Source organism: Neovison vison, chromosome 8 (assembly GCF_020171115.1).
Source record: "Neovison vison isolate M4711 chromosome 8, ASM_NN_V1, whole genome shotgun sequence".
NCBI classification, from domain to species: Eukaryota; Metazoa; Chordata; class Mammalia; order Carnivora; family Mustelidae; genus Neogale; species Neogale vison.
Genome location: NC_058098.1, coordinates 65,745,796 through 65,768,340, shown reverse-complemented (window position 1 = coordinate 65,768,340; position 22,545 = coordinate 65,745,796). Strand labels below are relative to the sequence as shown.

General features: G+C 35.0%; 1 protein-coding gene and 1 pseudogene across 6 annotated transcripts in view; both read right to left on the bottom strand.

The window, feature by feature from the left end:
- CCDC138 (coiled-coil domain containing 138) overlaps window positions 1–22,545 on the bottom strand; it is a 129,753-nt gene that overhangs the window by 80,395 nt on the left and 26,813 nt on the right. For 5 of the 6 annotated variants that reach the window (XM_044263799.1, XM_044263802.1, XM_044263801.1 and 2 more), the window contains 4 exons: window positions 14,541–14,660; window positions 8,469–8,546; window positions 8,255–8,362; window positions 3,372–3,536 (listed from right to left, as the gene is read on the bottom strand). In XM_044263799.1, coding sequence (XP_044119734.1) covers window positions 3,372–3,536; window positions 8,255–8,362; window positions 8,469–8,546; window positions 14,541–14,660 — 471 coding nt within the window. Of the gene's footprint in view, window positions 1–3,371; window positions 3,537–8,254; window positions 8,363–8,468; window positions 8,547–11,195; window positions 11,313–14,540; window positions 14,661–22,545 lie in introns of those variants that run through there. The other variant, XM_044263805.1, reaches the window with a different exon arrangement.
- On the bottom strand, window positions 6,316–8,247 carry LOC122915831 (annotated as a pseudogene).

The following is a 22,545-nucleotide window of genomic DNA, read 5'->3' as shown; positions in this document are numbered from 1 at the left end:
AGAATTTGAGAAACAAGGCAGAGGGTCATAGGAGAGGGGAAAATGAAACAAGATGAAACCAGAGTGGGAGACAAACCATAAGACACTCTTAATCTCAGGAAACAAACTGAGGGTTGCTGGAGTGAAGGGGCGTGGGAGGGATAGGGTAGTTGGGTGACAGACATTGGGGAGGGTATGTGCTACAGTGAGCACTGTGAATTGTGTAAGACTGATGAATCACAGACCTGTACCCCTGAAACAAATAATACATTATATGTTAATAAATCAGAAAAAAAAGGCATCCACATTGGTCAGGAAGAAGTTAAACTGTCACTTAAGTTCCATCAAAACCTATTATAACTGATAAATGAATTCAGTAAAGTAACAGGATAAAAAATTAATATACAGAAATCTGTTGCATTTCTATAAACTAATAATAAAGAAGTGGTAGGAGAGATTAAGAAAACAATCCCATTTACAACTGCACCAAAAGGAATAAACTTAACCAAGGCACTAAAGACCTATACTCTGAAAACTATAAAACAACAATGAAAGAACCTGAAGATGACACAAACAAATGGAAAGATATTCTGTGCTCATTTACTGTTGGAATTAAATACTGTTAAAATGTCTAAACATTCAATGCAATCCCAATCAAAATACCAACAGCACTTTTCACTGAACTAGAACAAATAATCCTTAAATATGTATGGAACCACAAAAGACTCCAAATAGCAAAAACAATCTTGAGAAAGAACAAAACTGGAGGTATCACAATCCCAGATGTCAAGATATACTATTAAGTTGTAGTAATCATAACAGTAATCATAACAGTATGATAAAGACACAAAAATAGACATACAGAATTTTCAGGTATCTCCTATAAATGCTCAATTCACAAAAATTTATTTGGGCTCCTAAAACCTATAAAGGAAAACTGAGGTCATAGAGAGGGAGTTAAGATAATATCCCCTGTCTCTGACAATCTTTCAGCTTCCTACGAAAGAGGAAAAAGACAAACATAGAGAACAGTCTAATTCTGTATTTTTAAAAAAACCTGATTTTTAAAAAACCAAATGTATTTTATTGTGAAACCCTTCAAAATTAGAGCCATTAAAGGCAGGCCAAGACGGGGATGCATCTACTATCACCTCTATTATTTACCTTCTTCTAGAAGGACTGACTACATAAAGCAACAGAAAAACCCTGTCTTTTATATATATGAACTTGCAAAATTGATGAGAAAATGGAATAAAATGTGTGACATTGAAAAGCAGACAATATTTTCATTAATTCTAAATAATGTGCACTTAACTAGGAAACATAAGAAAAACATTTTTTTAAATTATCAGAACTAATGATTTCAGTGAATTGTCCAGTTGCTAAAAATATAAAAATCTTCCAAATACTAATAATATTCAATTTTAGAGATGGGAAAAAAGTCATATTCATAATACCAAAAAAATTTCCAAACCTAATAAACTAAATGAAAAAGGAAACATGCAAAATACACAAGTATAAAAATATACACTTCATTTAAGAACATGAAAAACTATATAAAATGAGGGATGGGAAAATTTATTGTAAAGATACCAATTCTTAATTAATCCAAAAATTAAATGCAGTAACAAGAAAATACAAAAAGCCTTTTTAAAATTATATTAAAATGAGTATTTTAGACAATTACAAATTTCTTCTAAGAATAACCAGAAACTTCCCTGCCCATGTAAAAGCATATATTAAAGTCAGAATTAATCAGAACACTGCAGTGTAGTACAGGAACATACAGATCAACGGAACAGAATAGTAACTAAAAAAAAATAGACCCAACCTCATAAATACATTTCATATACAATATGTATCTCACATACATTTCAAATCAATGGGTAAAAACAGGAGTTACTCCACAAGCACAACTTGCTTACCATTTAAAAAATGAAAGTGTATCTCTACTATTACATCAAAATATATCATAGATAAATTAAATATTTCAAAGTTAACCATGAAAAAATAAAAAGCCTAGAAACAAAAAATACAAAGATAAAGATTTTCCAAATGTCGGGGCAAGAGAAGTAAGTCTACTTTAACATTGTTACAGTGGTAGAAATAAAAGAAATGGTATGAGTTTAACTACATAAAAATGTAAAACTTTTATATAACATAGAACACTACTATGGAATCTCTAGGCACAATTTTTTTGTTGAACTAACAAAAAAATAATCTTGAAAAAGAACAAAGTTGAAGGTCTCACACTTCTTAATTTCAAACTTGCTACAAAGCTACAAGTAATTAAAAGAGTATGGTATTTGCATAAAGAAAAATATACAGACCAATGGAACAGAGAGCCCAGAAATAAGACCTCACAGACATGGTGAAATGATGTTTGTCAAGGGTGCCAAAATTACTCAATGGGGGGAAAACCAGATATCCACATGTGAAAAATGAAGTTAGACCCTTATCCTGTACCAGAGACAAAAAACTGGAAACTAAATGAAGGAAAGACTTAAATATAACTAAAACCAAGTAATTTCTAGAAGCATTACTTGGCATATGGTCCTTTTACTCCATCTTCAAAGCCAGCAAGCATGTGACCTGCTTTTCTGCTCTTTTGTCTGGTTAAAAGCTCACAGGATTACTGGGCCTACCCAGACCATTCTGGTCAATCTCTAGTGGAAGGTCAGCTGATTAGCAGCTGTAACTCACTTCTGCCACAGAACATAAGATACGGGGATTAGGATATGAACATCTTGAAGGCCATTATTCTGCCGAGCAGAAAATGCATTTAGAAGAAACATTTTAGGTAAATGTGGAAACTGGAAATAATTTTCTAAAATGGAACCCTGGGAATATTTAGCGATTACAAAATTATTTCTGAAAACATTAAACCAAATGTTAGATGTCTACTCTAAGAAGTTTTAATATATTTCTTGCTATGACCACATACACTAACTAGAAATCACGAGTACCAATATCCAAATTAATGTCTGTAACTTAAGAAAATGGTTACTTCTTTTTGTTAATGAGAAGCCCCTTGCAAATACTTTCTATCCCTTCATGACAAAAAACAAAACAAAATTATTTTAGTGGAATTTGAGTCTTAAAATAATGTGTTTTCAGGAATTCTATCACTGATCATCTGCCTAACTAGTATAAAATTATTGTTGCTATTTTTAGAGTTAAGTTCTTAACTTCTAGTCTCTATTTTTAAAAAGAAATTTCAAATAAAAGTATGAATTAATTTTAATTAAGTCTGGAATGAATCTTTTTAGAATTATTGGTATGGTCAATTTTCTACCAAAAAGACTTTCAATATTTTTTCCTCTTATAAAACATACAACAGGCTTTCCAGTAGTAATCTTCATGAATCATATATATCAAACCAAAAAACAAACCTTTATACACTTCTCCTGAATATCATTTCTCTGAGAAGCAAATCTGAGTAGCGGCTTTTCACCATCCATTCCAGATTCTTCACTTTTTATTTTACTAAGGTGATGATCTGAAATCCAATCCATGAAGACAGTTAAAAGTTCATAAACTTGTGCATTAAGTGGTACCTATAGGTAAAAAAGTAAATCAAACATTTATTTCCATCCATAACCTCAAAATTTTAAGAGCAAGTTTTAAATTTAGGGATCACAGAATAATTTACCTAATGGTCACTAAAATATGCACTGAATGAAAAAGCTTCCCCAAACAAAGGAAATTCCAAATCAAACATCTCCATTTAACATAAGAAACATGTTAAAGGATAGCTGAGAGAAGGAGAGAAAACCCATCTTAAAAAGGAAATTGAGGACTGACTGAGTGGCTCAGTTGGTTAGGCATCTGACTCTTGATCTTAGCTCAGGTCTTGATCAGGGTTTTGAGTTCAAGCCCTGTACTGGACTCCATCAAGAGCGAGGAGCCTTCTTGGAAGGAAGGAAGGAAGGAAGGTAGGTAGGTAGGTAGGTAGGTAGGTAAAAGGCCAAGGAAACTGAAGGATGCCTGGATGGCTTAGTTCGTTAAGCATCTGCCTTCAGGGTCCTGGGATCAAGCCCCACATCAGGCTCCCTGCTCAGCGGAGAGCCTGCTTCTCCCTCTGAATGCTGCAGCCCCTGCTTGTGCTCTCTCTCTCTAAAAAATAAATAAAATCTTAAAATAAAAAAAAATATTCAAAGAACCAAGCCTTATTGCCAAAAAAAAAAAAAAAAAGAATTTTCATAAAAATTCTTTATCCAAGTTTAAAACACAGAAAAGTAAAATTGGCCTTAACTCAGGAGCATGAACCACCATAATGAGAGATTTTTTTTTTAAAGGTTTTATTTATTTATTTGGCAGAGAGAGATCACAAGCAGGCAGAGAGAGAGAGAGAAGGAAGCAGGCTCCCGGCTGAGCAGGGAGCCCGATGCGGGGCTCGATTCCAGGACCCTGGGATCATGATCTGAGCCAAAGGCAGCGGCTTAACCCACTGAGCCACCCAAGCACCCCACCATAACGAAGATTTTAACAAGTTTAAAGGTTTAGAAAGTTAAACAATTTCTACCATGGAACTTCATATTTTCTTCTTCCCAAAGAAGTTTTTTTTTTTCTTTTTCTTTATAACATTCTATTAACAGAATATGAAACTTCTCCTGGAAATCCTGTTCTCTCAGAGTCCATCAAAATGTGAGGTGAAGAATAAGAAAAAAATTCCATAAAAATATATAAATTTAATTACACTGATTTTAGTATTCCTTCAAATAACTTTTAGTCAATTTCATTCTACATTTATCACACATCAACCTTAAACAGGGAACTATGCTAGACTTAGTTTCTAAGAAATCTGAAAAGACAGAACTATAAAAGCAAATAAACAAAAAGGTAACATTAACCAGACAGCAATCCATAAAATCAAAATCAGATTATTAAAAACAGAGTTGCATTATTCTGGACAAGGATAATATTTTAATTTATAATTTATATTAAATTTAACTGACAAATATTATTAGTTTCAGAGGTAGAATTCAATGACTCCTAAGTAATATGCCATTGTATATACATACCACATCTGCTTTATCCATTCATCTGCTGATGGACATCTAGACTCCTTCCATAGTTTGGCTATTGTGGACATTGCTGCTATGAACACTGGGGTGCATGTGCCCCTTCAAATCACTATTTTTGCATCCTTTGGATCAATACCTAAAAGTGCAATTGCCAGGTCATAGGGCAGCTCTATTTTTAATTTTTTGAGGAATCTCCATACTGTTTTTCAGAGTGGCTTCACCAGCTTGCATTCCTACCAACAGTGCAAGAGGCTTCTCCTTTCTCTGTATCCTCACCAACATCTGTTGTATCCTAACTTGTTCATTTTAGTCATTCTGACTGGCATGAGGTGGTATCTCATTGTGGTTTGATTTCTATTTCCCTGGTGCTGAGTGATGTTGAGCCACTTTTTTCATGTGTCTGACAGCCATTTGTATGTTTTCTTTGGAAAAATGTCTGTTCATGTCTTCTGCCCATTTCTTGACTGGATTTCTGTTTTTTTGGGTATTGAGCTTGGTAAGTTCTTTCTAGATTTTGGATACTAGCCCTTTATCTGATAGGCCTTTTACAAATATCTTCTCCCATTCTGTAGGCTGCCTTTTTAAGCTTTGCTGACTGTGTCCTTTGTAGTGGAGAACTTTACATCTTGATAAAGTCCCAATAGTTCAGTTTTGATTTTGTTTCTCTTGCATTTGGAGACATATCTAGCAAGAAGTTATTGCAGCAAAGGTCGAAGAGGTTACTGCCTGTGTTGTCCTCTAGGATTTTGATGCATTCCTGTCTCACATTTATGTCTTTCAACCATTTTGAGTTTATTTTTGTGTATGGTGTAAGAAAGTGGTTCAGTTTCATTCTTCTGCATGTGGCTGTCCAATTTTCCCAACACCATTTGTTGAAGATACGGTCTTTTTTCCTATTTATTGAGATTAGTTGACCATAGAGTTGAGGATCCATTTCTGGGTTCTCTATTCTGTTCCACTAATCTATGTGTCTGTTTTTCTGCCAGTACCATACAGTCTTAATTACTAAAGCTTTGTAATATAGCTTGAAGTCCAGAATTGTGAAGCTTCCAGCTTTGGTTTTCTTTTTCAACATTCCTTTGGCCATTCTGCTTCCAAACAAATTTTAGGATTGTTCTGAACAGGGGTAATTTTAACCTGTTTTCTTCAAATAGAAACTTTAGATAATAACTTCAGTCATCTTAAGTACTAAGTATAAAGGCATCCCCTTTAATAAAACATGGAACGTTGTATGACGGGAAGAAGGTGAGGGTAGGGGTAGTGAAATATTTTCATTTACAACCACAAAAAAAATTTCTATATGTATGTGTTACCTGGCAGAGGGCAGTGGCAGGACAAAGCTGGCCCTATTTGTACACAAAATCAAAATCATAGGTCCAGGCCAGGAGAGAAGGTAGACCTTGGGTTTGGAGCCCTCAGGAAAGATGTGCAGGTTGGTCTTGATGCCTTTGCTATGGTTCCCTCCACCCACCCAGATGGAAACCCTGAGGGCCTGGGCCAGCAGGATGGTGTGGATGTGGTTATTGTCCCTTTACATGACCTCTACCTCCTGGTGGCAGAACTCCTTGACAGTCTGCCCACTCTCAATGGACACATCTCATACTATAGGTAGCCTGAGGTGAGCAGTTGCAGAGAGACTAACAGGAAGTCCAAGGTCCTCTAGCTGCTGAAGAGGCCAAAAGATTGACTACTGAGGTATGCTTCTCCATCTGCTCAATCAGGTCTGTAAAACATGGGTGGAAATGTTTAAACTGCGAACTCAATAAAGGCCTGGGAGACGAGGTCCTCTTTGATCTTGGCAGACACTGGCTTGAATTGCTAAAACTCCTTGCTCACATTCAGCAGCACCTCCAGGTGCAAGCATCCAGAAGCGCAAGAGAAGCAGTTCACATAAAGCCTGGTCTTACAGATGTACAAGAACTTTTGGTAAAGATGCTCAATCTTCTGTTGACAGATGTCATCCTCAGCATACTCCCTGTACAGAATGTCAGCTCCAACAGCTCCAAGAACAGAGGGTTCTGCACAGCAATCTTTTATTGAATTTGGTCCTGCTGAGCCACGGTATCTTCATCATAGGCCAGCCAGACAGTTAACACCTTTAGAGTCACACCGCCCAATGGTGGCTCCTGATTTTGTTACTGAGATTCCTCTACAACTATCTTTAAATGATGCTGTATTCCTACTTTATGAAAAGAACTAGAGGGTTTATCAAAATTATTAACAGCCTACAGTGAGGTATCACTAGCCACCCATTGAAAAGGTCAAAATGAAAAAGAGAGAAAATACCAAATGTTGGCATAATTGTGGAGTAACTAACATTCAAACATTGCTATAGGAGTATAAAATGGCAGTTTCACAAAGAGTCAAGTATCTATGACCCAGAAATTCCAGTCTTGGTTGTATTTCCAAGGGGAATGAAAACATCTGTCCACTAAAAGCTTTGTACGTAAACATTCTTAGCGCCTTTTTTCATAATAGACAAAAGGTAGGAATAACCCAGGTGTCTATTAAAAGAAGAATGGATAAGCAAATTGTGATCCCTTCATATAGTGGAATACTACCGAGCAACAGAGGAACAAACTACTGATACACCCAATGTCATGATGAGCAAAATAAGCCTTACATAAATGAGTGCATACTATACAACCCCACTGACTGAAGTTCCAAAATAGTTCTAAATTAGTTCTAAAATAGTTCTAAGTTCTAAAATAGTTCTAAAATTAATTTATGGTGATAGAAATCAGATTAACAGCTACCTCTCACAAGGAAGAACGGAGAAGGGACATAAAGGGAACTTTCTACGGTGATGGAAATGTTCTATATATCTAGTTGCAGGTTACATGAATATAGGCATTTGTCAAAACTGACTAAGCTATATACTTAACGGTCTCTGCATTATATTGCTGTATGTAATTTATACCTCAAAGTAAAAAAAGTCCTTAGAAAAAATTAGTAAATAAAGCCCATTCAGGCATGGATTGCAGTCTTGAGAGAAAACATGGAAAGCTTGTGGAATCTTAAAACACAACGAAAAACAAAGCTATTATTAGGCTTAAGGTCTGTGCTTGAAGCACTTGTTTTGCTTTTGTAAATAAAAGCATACCAGAAATATTATACAGAAATTTCTCTGTAAAGGAATTATTATGGTAAACTCTTTCATACCAAAACGATACTTGCCAAAAATAGATTCAAGAACAAAGAGAAAATGTCTTTGTTTTCTATTGGAGAAATTTTCAGTCATATCATACCTTGTGAGTTTTTGAGACTGGTACTTTATCTTGTTTTAAACTTTTCATTTCATTAGCAGCATGTGAATTTCCTTTCAATCTCTGGATTGTCATAAACTCATACTTCCTCTGCAACAGTACATATCCATGAATTAAAATACAATTGTATTAAAGGTGAGAAAAATCCAAAAGCAATCATTTAAAATTCACTTGTGTCAAAGAGCAGACAACTTACCTGTAAATTATCTAAACGAGCTTGAACTCTCTTAGCCTGAATCTCCATCTTCTTGTTTTCTTCACTTACTTCATTTAACTAAAGTGAGAAAACATTAAATACTTCAATATAAAGCTTAAGCTGATTTCATACTAAAGGTTTCACAAATATTTTATCTAGTGTATATAACCAAACAGTGTAACAAAACAGAGGCAGCATTCATAATTAAAGAAGATAACTGCTCACAGTAATTAGACTTATAGAAATCATTCTGAAATGTATAAAAATAGTGCATCACTATGACATACACCTGAAACAGGATACTGTATGACAATTATACTTTAATAAAAAAATAAAAATTTGAATTTAAAAAAATAGCAAAAATCATCATTTGTCCCTAAAGTACTAATAGTATCTAAGTTTAACTTCATTCTATTTGCAAGTCTCTTGACATCTTACAAGTATATGTTTTAATGTGAAATGTCTTTAAATTGAACTTTTTATGTATATACAGAAAAGTGCACAAATCATTAAGTATGCAGTATAATGAAATACTGAAATTGGGTTAAATATATAAAATTAGGAAGGAGTGACATGTTTACAAACATTAAGTCTTCATATTTATGAACATAACAGCATTCCATTTATCTAGGTCTTATTTATTTTCTCTTAATGTTTTGTACTTTTCAGTATATGTGTTAGTTATAAATAAATAAATCTTTCTTTTAAATTTATTCCTGGATAGCTATGCTTTTTGATGCTATTATCTGTGGTATCTTTCAATAAACAACACTACTTGATTACTGCTGGCATATAAAAATACACTTGACTTTTGTGTATTGAATTCACATCCAAGGGCTCTCCTACATTTGTTTTATTCTACTAAATTGTTTGTATATTTATTTGGATACCTGTGTATACAGTTACATAATCATGTTATCAGTAGATAATTCTTACTTCTTCCTTTACAATCCTTATTTCCTATTTTTTTCCCCTATTGCACTGACTAGTACAGTGTTCAATAGAAACAGTAACAGTAAGGGGCGCCTGAGAGGCTCAGTAGGTTAAGCCTCTGCCTTCAGCCCAGGTCATGATTTCAAGGTCCTGGGATTGAGCCCTGCATCAGGCTCTCTCTCTCTGCCTGCCTCTCTGCCTACTTGTGATCTGTCAATCAAACAAATAAATAAAAATCTTAAAAAAAAAAAAAGAAAGAAAGAAAGAAAAAGAAACAGTTAACGGTGAGAACGCTTTGCTTCCTTCTGATTTTAGAGGGAAAACAATAATTTAAGTATAATTTTGTTGTTGGGTTTTTTTGCAGCTACCTTATCAAATTTAAATTCTCTTTTATTACTAGTATCATGAGTTAGTGCTGAATTTTATTATCAATAGAAATAATAAACCATAATTTTCAAATGATAAACTTTGTTTTCCTGTACTAAATCCACTTAGTTATATTATTTTTATGTATTGCTAGATTCAATTTACTAATATTTACAATTTTTGCATCTATATTCCCATGCAACTAGCTTGAATATTTCTTTTTCTGTAATAATCTTGATACACTGAGTTTCAAGGTTATCCTGGCCTCATACAAGGAGGGTTTTTCTCTTTTTCTATTTATATTTAAGGTATGTGATGTTTTCTCCTTAAAAGTCATAAGTCTTACTGCTCCATCTTTTATCTTTATCTAATGGTTTCAGCAGTCTGAAATCAATGTTCTTATGTATGGTTTTCCTCAACATTTATCCTGCTTAGGCTTAACATAATTAATTGTTTTTACAAGTTTTGGATAATACATGGCCATTTCTCTTCACATATTTTGCTTTTGTCCTATGATCTCTTTTTGAACTCCCATGTTAAAAATTTTAACTGAACATATCTCTTTTATAAATTTATTCTTCTCCACTCAATGTTTTTACTTCAAAACTTTTTAGGATCAATAGGTAATGGTCTTCTAGTTCATTAATCCTGTCTTCTGCTGTGTCTCATCTGCTATTAAACCCATTCGCTGGAGTTCTGAAATTCAATTAGTGTATTTTTAAGTTTCAGAATTTCATTTTAATTCCTTTTTATAAATTCTCCTTCTCTAATGAAGTTCCCAATCTTTTTTTCTACTTTCTTGAACATATTAATCATTATTTTAAAGTCATTGCCTACTAGGTCCAATATCTTGATCATTGCTAGGTATATTCATATTGTTTTGGGCATTTTTATTCTCTTTATATTGAGTTATGTGATTCTTTTTATAATTCTTCATAAATTCTAGTTAGTTAACATGCAGTTCAATATCGGTTTCATGAGTAGAATACAGTGATTCATGTGATTCTTTTAATGTAATGATTAATTTTGTATAGAATGACCAAAAAATTTATAAATTTTGTACATAATAATTTTCTTTCAGAGTGGGCTCATTTTTTTCTTTGCTAGATACCCCAAATGGGGACTGATTACCTTACTCTAAACAGGAACTAAGATCAGTTAAGACCATGTTTCAGCTTGAGGGGGGTTCCATATCTATAATTTGCCTCTTCCTAGGATATAACCCTGATCCTTTCAAATGAAAGCCTATGGTATTCACAAGGACCCTAAAGCCTGATGAGTCCTGAATATTAATCCTTGACTCCTCAGCTTGTTAAGACTTAATGGAAATTGTTTTATTATTATTATCATTATTGTTATTATTGCAGACTTATTTATGTCCAATGCTAACATAAATTACTATGCAAGTCAGTCACAGAAATAACTTACCTTTTTATTTAGCAATTTTAAAATACAGTTAAGCTTTGAACCATGCAGAGCTGATGGTCATCATCGATCCCTGGGCAATAAAAAATTCACATAGAACTTTTCACTCCCCAAAACACTTTACTAGTAGCTTACTGTTGACAAGGAGCCTTAGTGATGACATAAACAGTCAATTAACACATACTTTTTATGTTATATGCATCATATACAATGTTCTTATCTTGAAGTAGGCTGGAGAAAACAATAGGTTATTAGGAAAATCGTAAGGAGAGACATTCCAAGATGGAGGAAGAGCAGGAGATCTTAGTTTTGTCTGGTCCCAGGAATTCAGCTAGAGAGCTATCAAATCATTCAGAACTCCTGTGAACTGAACAAGAGCTCTAAGAAAAGAATTGCTGTAATTCTACAAATAGAAAAGCAACCACTTTCTGCAAGGTAGGAGGTGTGGCAAAGTGAATCCTAGGCAATATATTGGAAGATAAATCACGAGACCCATGAAGACCCACGAGACCATGTGGTATATATACACAATGCAATAATACTTAACCATCAGAAAGGATGAAATCTTTTCATTTATAGTGACATGGATGGAACTGGAGGGCATTACGCTGAGTGAATAAGTTAATCAGAGAAAGACAATTATATGATCTCACTCATGTAGAATTTAAGAAAAAAACAGAGGATTATAGCAGAAGGAGGGAAAAATAAAACAAGACAAAATCTGAGAGGGAGACAAATGAGAGACTCTTAATCAAAGGAAACTAACAGAGCGTTGCTGGAGGGGAAGGGGATCGAGCGATGAGGTAACTGGGTGATAGACATTAAGGAACTGATATAATGAGCACTGGGTATTAGGTAAGACTGAGGAATCACTGAACTCTACTTCTGAAACTAATACTATTTGAATTAATGGAATTTAAATTTAAAAAAAAAAGAGAGAGAGAGAGAAGAATATCAAAAAAAGAAAAAAAAATTAAGGGGGTGGATGCCAAGGAGGGGAGGAGAAAGGGAACAAAGTGACCCAGATCAGCAGAGAATACTCTTGAGAAGCGGTGGGAAAATGCAATTCCTGGCCTGATCTTTGTCATATCCAGGATTACTAAAGGAGAATAATTCTCCTGAATATAATGAAAAATATATATATAATAAAGGTAAGATGGTAGACTCTGACATGAAAAAGAAAGAGAAAATCATAAGGAAGAGAAAATATTTACAATATTGTACTGCATTTATAAAAAAAAAAAAAACAACAACTTCATGTAAGTGGAACACAGTTAAAACCCATGATATTCAATGGTCAACTGTATATGTGTGTGTATATATATACACATATATATGTATATATATATATATAATTCATCATACCAAAAGCCAGCAAACTATAGCCCATGGATCAAATCTGAATGCTTATTGTTATAAATAGCATCTTACAGCCATGCTCATTCACTTACTTATTGCCTTATAGCTACTTTTTTTTACTTCTAGCTACTTTTTTTTTTACTTCTAGCTACTTTTGCATTATGTCAGAATTGAGGCATGACAGACTATATGCCTCACAGAGGCCAAAATATTTACTATTTCATCCTTAAAGAATAAAATTGCTGACTCCTCATTTACACTAAACAGAGTAACCATAAAAAAGCATTCTGCCAGCTGGTACCAAAGGGTTTCTCTCAAGCTCTTTCAGTTTGGTCACACTAGATCAAAAATCCGATTATCAATAGGTCTATCACTTAATAATTCACATATCCACTTCACTCACCACACACCCATACAAACATACAAAATTCTTAAGAAATAGACACCCTTCTCAAAAAAAAAAAAGAGTGCTAGAGTTGTATAGTAAAAGAAAGTTGTACAGTGAAAACACTTGTGTTGAGCACAGCATACCATAAAACACTGTCAAATCATTATGTTTTACACCTGAAACTAATATGTCTTCTGTCAACCAACCGTACTTCAATTAAAAAGAGAGAAGGGGGGGTGCCCAGGTGCCTCAGTTGGTTAAGCGGCTGTCTTCAGCTCAGGGTATGATCCCAGGGTCCTGGGATTGAGTTCCTCATCAGGCTCTCTGCTCAGTGGGGAGTTTTCTCCTCCCTCTCCCTCTACTCTTCCCTCTCCCTCTGCCCCACCCCCTGGCTTGTGCTCTCTCCTCTTGCTCTCTTTCAAATAAATAGAATCTTTTAAAAAGAGAGAGAGAACACACTAGATGGAGAGTGTGATGGAAACAAGTAATCTCTCCAGGGATAAAGCTGGCTTCCAAACAACAGTAAGTGAAGGCCATCCCTACTTCTACTGTGGGAGGCCATAAATGAATTCAGGGAAGCCAAAGAACTTAGATCAAATGAGAAATGTATCTAGTTGTCACTGCCAGTGAGAAAGGTTTTAACAAGCAGTAACTATAGGACATCAAAAACATAAACTGAAAACATACAGCTACCTAAGGAATTCCAGGATGCATATTATCTCTGAGAGTCTGACCTTAGTTACATTTTAGAATCCATGAAGTCTTCCAGCCCAAAGTTTTCATTTTTGAAGTGACTGGTTTTACCCCAATTTCTGCTCACCTACTTCTCCTCTTTACACAAATGCAAACATAATCATTCTCCTGTCTCCCTCGAACGTATTCTTTGTCATCTTTCAGTCAAAAACTGGTGAAAGTTAAGAAAAAAAAAAAAGAAAAAGAGATACAACCCACAAAAATATTTGCTTTGCAACTTCAGTTTTATTAAGCAGTAACCTAGATCATATCACTTACGTTATCACAGTACAATATGACAGCCCTCTGTATGACAGCACTTTGTATTCATGCTAGTACAGGGCCTAGCACATAATAGATGTCCAAAAAATAAATGAATGTTAAATAAGCAGTAGTATAAAATAGCAGTTAAAAGAAGTATTAGCTACACACAATGCCTAAAACTCCCCAGATTATCATGTCTTTTTAATTTATTTTTTGCTTGTTCTAAATCTATTAATTGCTCTTATATTTTAAAAATGCCAAACTGCAAAAACATCTTAGCTGGATGCTAAAACAGATGATGAGAAATCAAAAGCTTAACAATACCTGTATATATGTGTATATATATATGTATGCATATGTATATATGTATACACACACACGTGTTTTTTTTCTGAATGAACAATGTTTAGTGATATATAAAAAAAAAAAGCTTAACAATACCATATTTATATTTGCAAGTATTATAGGAAATAAAGTTAGCAAATAAAGTTAATTAAAACTTCCTCTAGCTAGAATATATTCTAAGACTGATATATAATTTGTTAAATAAGATGATATAAGTTTTAAAAATCTTATAATCTAGTATTTATTAAAATAGGTCTTACCTGCTTTTTTAAGTTATCATTCAGTTCTTTCAGTGCATCAAAAGAGGACCTTAGCCTCTTACTTTCTTTGTTTCTTTCCTTAAGAACTTCAGTTAAGTGCTCAACTTCTGCGTCATGTTGCTAGAAGGGAAAAAAATCTGATCTCAAAATTAGGTAAGGATGCCATGTCATGAAAGCTACTGAACACAAATCAATTAAAAATTAGAACTCCTTGAATCAGGACTTTAATTAGTGCATTTAAGCATATGTGACTAATACTGCAAATAATTTATAAAAACTGTGTCATCAACCAATGTAATAACTAAGCATTAAAAGCATATGTTAAGTTCCTATTAAAAAACAATTTAGTTTCTGCTCAAAAAAAATCCACTGGATCACACTGAAATAATTTCTATCACATCATGGAATGATAAAACAATGAGAGATTTCTTATCTTCTTCAAGAGACTAGTTATTCACAGCTTTATAAATTAAAATTTAAGATTTAAGTTACCCTTGAAAAGAAATATCCATAGGTAGAACTAATTCCTTGTTCTAATTAAGTAGCTAAAATTGTTTACATCTCAAAAAATTTAAAAACATAAAATTTCTGAGTCTCAAACTCTTTTCTCTGTTTAATCGGCTTTATAAATAATTCAAATTATTTAACCGTGTAATTACATTTAAATGAGATAACATGTTTTGATTTAAAGTGTAAATATGTATAGTTTATTTCACATTTTATTTTCAATTTATTTGTAATATATTAAAACAAACAAGTTTCCATAGGAAATCAAGAAAAGGAATTAATTACTTTCTTCCAAGTAATCATATAGGTACCATTAAAATAAAGCTGTTATCTTTACACTTAGTAAGACTAACAGACAAATCTAAAGGGAAAAAAAATCAAGAATAAATCTAGGATGGAAACCTCTTGAGAATCCAAGCATTTATTTTCCTGCCCTGTTTAAAATCCAATCATTTGAAAACATTAGCTTTATGTAATTTTATTATTACACTGATTCCTTAAAGAACTTAGTATATATAGTCACAAATAGTTATTTCAAACATTAGGTTAATATTCTTATTCTCCAAATTTTTCCAAATCCAAAAGATACTAAAAATATGGGATTTGAGTTCCATCTCCAGAATGGCAAGGTAAGCCCACTACACTCTAGTTCTGTTACTGATTACAACTAAAAATCTTAGACAAAACACAAAAAAGTAACTTCCATAAGGACTGTAAAAAGTAAACAGAAGTAGGGAATTGTAAAAAGGAGTGAAAACATGAAGAAGCAACCCTCAAGAGGATGAAGTTTCCAGGATTTCTGTTTCTCTTTTTCTCTAGTAGTCTTGCCCCAACATAGGCCCCTGGCAACTAAAGTGCACCTGCAGCATAGCCTGCTAAAACTCTAAGAGAAACTGTACCCTCCCACCCAGGGATGCCAGGAAAAGGGCCACTGTGAGCCAAGGGATGTGGGGAATATCAGAGAAGAGATTCAGAAAGAGCATCTTTTCATTCTGGTGTACATAAACTGTTAGAAATCTGGCTAAACCCTAAGCTGCCCAAGCACAGCACTGACAAACGCGGCAGAGCAGATCTCTCCAAAAAGTGGAGAGATCAGAGCTCGTTTAAAAATACTACGGAAGGGCGCCTGGGTGGCTCAGTTGTTAAGCGTCGGCCTTCAGTTCAGGTCATGGTCCCAGGTCCTGGGATCAAGTCCCACATCGGGCTCCTTGCTCGGCGGGAAGCCTGCTTCTCTCTCTCTCCCACTCCCTCTGCTTGTGTTCCTTCTCTCACTGTGTCTCTCTCTGTCAAATAAATAAAATCTTTAAAAAAAAAAAAATACTATGGAAGTCTCAGACTAACCCCCCAAATCTGTAAGCACGGGAATGACACAGAGCACCTTAATAAATGTCTTGAGAACTAAGATTTATGTCACTACCTGAGTATCAGACTAAACCTAAGTGGCACATGCACAAGACAACTCTGAAGCAACATTACAAAAGCTTTGAAAACTGAACTGAGATTGGGTCACTTCCCACAGAAGGTGAGAAAGAATTTTGGTCTATACCTAAACAGAATGGAGTATGAAAAATGGAGGAGGAAGATCCTTAGCTCACCTCTTCCTGTGAACACACCAAGGCTGCAATTAATGGGAGAACAACCTCCTCTGAGAATAACCTAAAGGCTATCAGAACAACTCTTCCACAGTAAAAGATACAAAGAAATAGGAACATCAGGAAGGATGGGAGAGGCAGAAATACAATCCAGTTAGAAACAAATCCTGGCACAGCAACACACAAGCAGGAGGAATAGCACCGATCTGGAGGTCCTAAGGAGTGTTGGGGTTCAAGCTCCTTATCAGGCATACTCCCACCCTTGCCCTGGGGATCTGCACTAGGAAGACTAGTCCCCATAACATCTGGCTTTGAAAATCAGCAGGGCATAAACACAGGAGTATTGAAAAATTAGCATGCCATGCATGCCCTAACTTCTGGAGAGCTACAAGTTAGCAAGAAACCAAGACTCCGCACAAAAAGGGTCTGCACACAATCTTACACACTTCAAGACCTATCACAGAGATAGCAGTGTGAAAAGTACCTGCACCATATATATAAGGGGTATCTACTAATTTTAGCATGTGTGCTAGAGGAGCAAGAATCTGCAGGAAATTTCTCTGGGAGAAAAAAACATGGGGTGTCATTTTGGGGGCCCTCTTTCAGCCTAGCTGTTCCATTGTCTATGGGTGACAGTTTTAACACTCTCCATCTATCTTGCTAGCACTGTTCACCTCACTCTGGCATTCCCCTGCAAATCCGCCCCACCCTTCCCAAAGGCACCCCTCCTGATCCACTACACCTGGCAGGCAATCTGAGCAGCAACCACCCTGACACACCCAGTGGGCATCCTTAGTCAGGATGGGCAACCATTCAAAGAAACTCTTGTCTCAGGGAGGGGAAGCCAGCTTCACCATCACCCACACACACAGCAGCCATAGATGTGCCTCTCAGCCAGCATGCACCTACGGTAGTCATGGCCAGGCACTATAGCCAGGTAGTGGCCCAGGGAATAGTCCCATCCTCAACTCTAACAGCAGGAATTATACCCCAGTCACAAGTGGAAGGCACACACAGGGAACAGCCCTGGAGTACCTGGTTTTGGTGACCAGGGGATTATACTTCTGGGCCCCACATATTGCCTTCTGTTGAAGGCCCATATTCAATGCCAGGATGTAGCTGTCTTACTTAATACACAAAAACAGATAGTCAAACATGGTCATAAAGTTACTTTACTTTGGGGAGAAAAATGGATGAACTCAGTGAGAACCTAAACAGACACAGAAAATATAAAAAAGAACCAATCAGAGATGAAGAATATAATAACTGAACTAAAAAATATACTAAACATAATCAGCAGATTACAGGATGCAGAACAGAAATCAGCAATCTGGAAGACAGGGTAGAGGAAATCACTCAAATTAAACAGCAAAGAAGATGAAAATAGGTTAAGGGACCTCTAGAACAATACCAAGCATACTAACAACTGCATTATAGGGGTACAGAAGAGAGCAAGAAATGGGTGGAAAATTATTTGAAGAATAGCTAAAAACTACCCTAACCTGGAGAAAGAAAGACATCCAGGTCCAGGAAGCGAGAGAGCCCCAAACAAGATGAACCCAAAGAGATCCATAGGAAGAATCATAATAATAAAAATATCAAAAATTAAACTTAAAAAGATGATCTTAAAAGAAGCAAGAAAAAAGCAACCAATTATATGAAAGGGAATGCTTAGGGGAACCTGGGTGGCTCAGGGGGTTGGGCATCCAACTCTTGATTTTAGCCCAGGTCATGAACTCAGGGTCGTGGGATCAAGCCCCATGTTGGGTTCCAGGTGCAGTTTGAGATTCTCTTTTCCTCTCCCTCTGTTCCTCCCCCAACACACATATGCATGCATTCTCTCTTAAAGAAAGAAAGAAAGAAAGGGAACATTTAATTATGACTATCAGCTGATTTTTCAAAGGCTGGAAGGCAGTAGCATGATTTAGTTGAATTGCTTAAATTTAAAAAACCTTTGTGGTTATAAACAAGAATACCTTACCCCACAAGGTTATTATTACAAGGCTATTACTCAGAACTGAAGACGACACAAGGTTTCCAAAACAACAACAAAAGAAGTTAAAGTCCTCGCCACTGAACAAAACCCAGATGTAATGTCAAAGAAATTTCCTTAAGTGGAAAAAAATGAGCCACAACTAGAAGTAAAAAAAAAAAAAAAAAATCATTGAAACATTTCACTGGAAAACGTAAACATACAGTAAAGGTAGCATATTGGTTATAAAGCTAGTATGGAGGTAAAAAACACAAGGTAGTAAAATCAACTATAGTTATAATATTTATAGTTAAAGAAAACACAAAATTAGAAGATGTAAATATGACATCAAATACATAAAATGTGGATGGGTGGAAGTAAAATGTATTGCTTTTAGAATGTATTTGAATCTAAGTAACTATCAATTTAAAATAGAGTGCTAGATACATAGGGTGTTATATTTGAACCTCATGATAACCACGAACCAAAAACCTATAATAGATAAAACAAAAAATAAAGGAAGGCAAACATAAAACTAAGGAAATTTATCTAACTACAAAGGAAGAGAAGAAAGGTAGAGAGAACAACTATAAAAACAAACAGAAAACAACAAAACTGCAAAAGTACATACCTATAAATGAACTCAATGGCTCCAATAAAAAGACATAAGGTGAGTGAATGGATTAAAAAAGAAAACCCACGAGGTGCCTGGGTGGCTGCCTTTGGCTCAGGTCATGATTCCAGGGTCCTGGGATCAAGTCCCGCATCGGACTCCCTGCTCAGCAAGGGGTCTGCTTCTCTCTCTCCCACTCCCCCTGCTTATATTCCCTCTCTTGCTGTGTCTCTATCAAATAAATAAATAAAATCTTAAAAACAACAACAACAACAAAAACCAGTCAAGAGACTAACTTCAGTCCTAAAGACACGTACAGATGAAGTGAAGAGATGTAAAAAGATATTCTATATAAATGGAAATGAAAAAGCTGGGGTAGTTAGTACTTACATCAGACAAAATAGACTTTAAAACAAAGACTGTAACAAGAGACAAAGAAGGGCACTGCATAGTGATAAAGGGATCAATCCAACTAGGGGAAATAACAATTGTAAATACCTATGTCCCCAACATAGAACTACCTAAATACAGTTAAGGGAAACTGACGGAAATATAGTAACAGCTGGGGACTTTGTTACCCCACTTATATCAATGGTTGGATCATCCAGATGGACCACCAGTAAGAAAACCATGATTCTAGGGGCACCTGGGTGGCTCAGTGGGTTAAAGCCTCTGCCTTCGGCTCAGGTTATGATTCCAGGATCCTGGGATGGAGCCCCACATCAGGCTCTCTGCTCAGCAGGGAGCCTGCTTCCTCCTCTCTCTCTCTGCCTGCCTCTCTGCCTACTTGTGATCTCTGTCTGTCAAATAAATAAATAAAATCTTAAAAAGAAAAGAAAACCATGATTCTGAACAACACATTAGACCAGATGGACTTAACAGATACATACACAGCACTCTATCCAAAACCAGGAGAATACACATTCTTTTCAGGTGTACATGGAAACATGAGCATAGTGGCATGAAACTGAAGATCAATTACAAGAAAATGGAAAAAACACAAACACTTGAAGGTTAAACAACATGTTACTAAATAACCAATGGATCAACAAAGAAACAGAGGAAATCAAAAAATGACAGACAAATATGGAAACACATCATTCTAAAATTTTGGGGACAGAGAAAAAGAAGTTTTAAGAGGAAGATTTACAGTATTACAGGCCAACTTCAAGAAACAAGAAAAGTCTCAAATAAACAATCTAACCTCACACCTAAGGGAACTAGAAAAACAAAGCCCAAGGTCATAGAAGGAAAGAACAAATAAATGAAACAGACCTTAAAAACTAGTAGAAAATAGAATTAGAATAGAAAAAAATGAACAAAATTATAAGATTATTTAAAAAGATAAACAAAAACCTACAGCCAGATGCACCACGAAAAAAAAGGATTCAAAAAAATAAAATCTGAAATTAAAGAGAAGTTATAACTGATACCACAAAGAATCATAAGAGACTATTATTCAAAATAATACACTAAAAACTTGTATGACCTAGAAGAACTAGATAAATTCTAGAAACATACAATGTTCCAAGACTGAATCAGGAAGGAATAGAAAACCTTAACAGACCAATTACTAAAACCAAAACTGAATCCGTAATCAAAAAATGCCCAACAGGGGTGCCTGGGTGGCTCAGCAGGTTAGGGCCTCTGCCTTCGGCTCGGGTCATGATCCCAGGGTCCTGGGATTGAGCCCCGCATCAGGCTCTCTGCGCAGTGGGGAGCCTGCTTCCTTCTCTCTCTCTTCTGCCTGCCTCTCTGCCTACTTATGATCTCTCTCTGTCAAATAAATAAAATCTTAAAAAAAAGAAATGCCCAACAAACAGATGGCTTCAGAGGTGAATTCTACCAAACATTCAAAGAAGAGTTCCTATCCATCCTTCTCCCAACCACTAAAAAATTATTTAAGAGGAAGTATAAATTAATTCTGTGAGGCCAGCATTACCCTGATATATTCCAGGGATACAAAAACGGCTCAATATTCACAAATCAATATGATATGCCACATTAACAAAATGAAGGATAAAAAGCATATGACCATCTTAACAGATGCAGAAAAAACATTTGCCAAAAGGCAACATCCATTCATGATTAAAACTATTAACAAAGTGAGTATAGAGGGAACATACTTCAACATAATAAACATAATTTCTTATATATGAGAAAGCTACAGCTAACATCATACTCAATGATGAAATGCTGAAAGCTTTTATTCTAAGATTAGAAACAAGACTAGAATGCCTACTTTCACCACTTTTATTCAACATAGTATTGGAAGACCTAGTCATAGCAAGATTGGGAAGGAAGAAGTAAAACTGTCACTATTTGCAAATGACAACATATTATATATAATCAACCCTAAAGAATTCACCAAAAAACTATTAGAACTAACATGTGAATTCAATAAAATTGCAGGATACAAAAGTAATATACAGCAATCAGTTGTCTTTCTATACTAATATCAAAGTAGCAGAAAGAAAAATTAAGAAAACAATCCCATTTACAACTGCATTGAAACCAATAAAAATACCTAGGAATTAATTTAACCAAAGAGGTAAAAGACCTGCATTCTGAAAATTGTAAGGCATTAATGAAAGAAATTGAAGATGTCACAAATAAATGGAAAGATATACCATGCTCATGGATTAGTTCAAATAATACTGTTAACATTTCCATACTTCCTGACGTAATCTACAGATTCAATGCAATCCTCACAAAAAATGCCAACAGCATTTTTCACATAAATTAGAACAAATAATACTAAAATCTGTTTGGACTACCAAAGACCCCAAATAGCCAAAGCAACCTAGAGAAAGAACAACAAACCTGGAGGTATCATACTCTCAGATTTCCAACTTAACTACAAAGCTATAGTTATCAAAACAGTATAGTGCTGGCACAAAAAATGACATGGAGATCAATGGAACAGAACAGAGAGCCCAGAAATAAACTCATGCTTATTTGGTAAAGTAATCCACTACAAAGGAAGAAAGAACATACAATGGAGAAAATGGTGCTGAGGAAACTGAACAGCTACATACAAAAGAAACTGCACCACTTTCTCATACCATATACAAAAATAAACTCAGAACGAATTAAAGACATAAACGTAAGACCTGAAATCATAAAACTCCTAAAATAAAATGATGGCAATAAACTCCAGGACATCAGTCTTAGCAATACATTTTTGTTCATCTCTTCAGACCAGTGAAACAAAAACTAAAATAAACAATTGGAGAAAAATATCACAATTTGATCTATATCAAACTAAAAAGTTTTTGCACAGTGAAGGAAACCATCAATAAAACAAAAAAGCAGCCTACT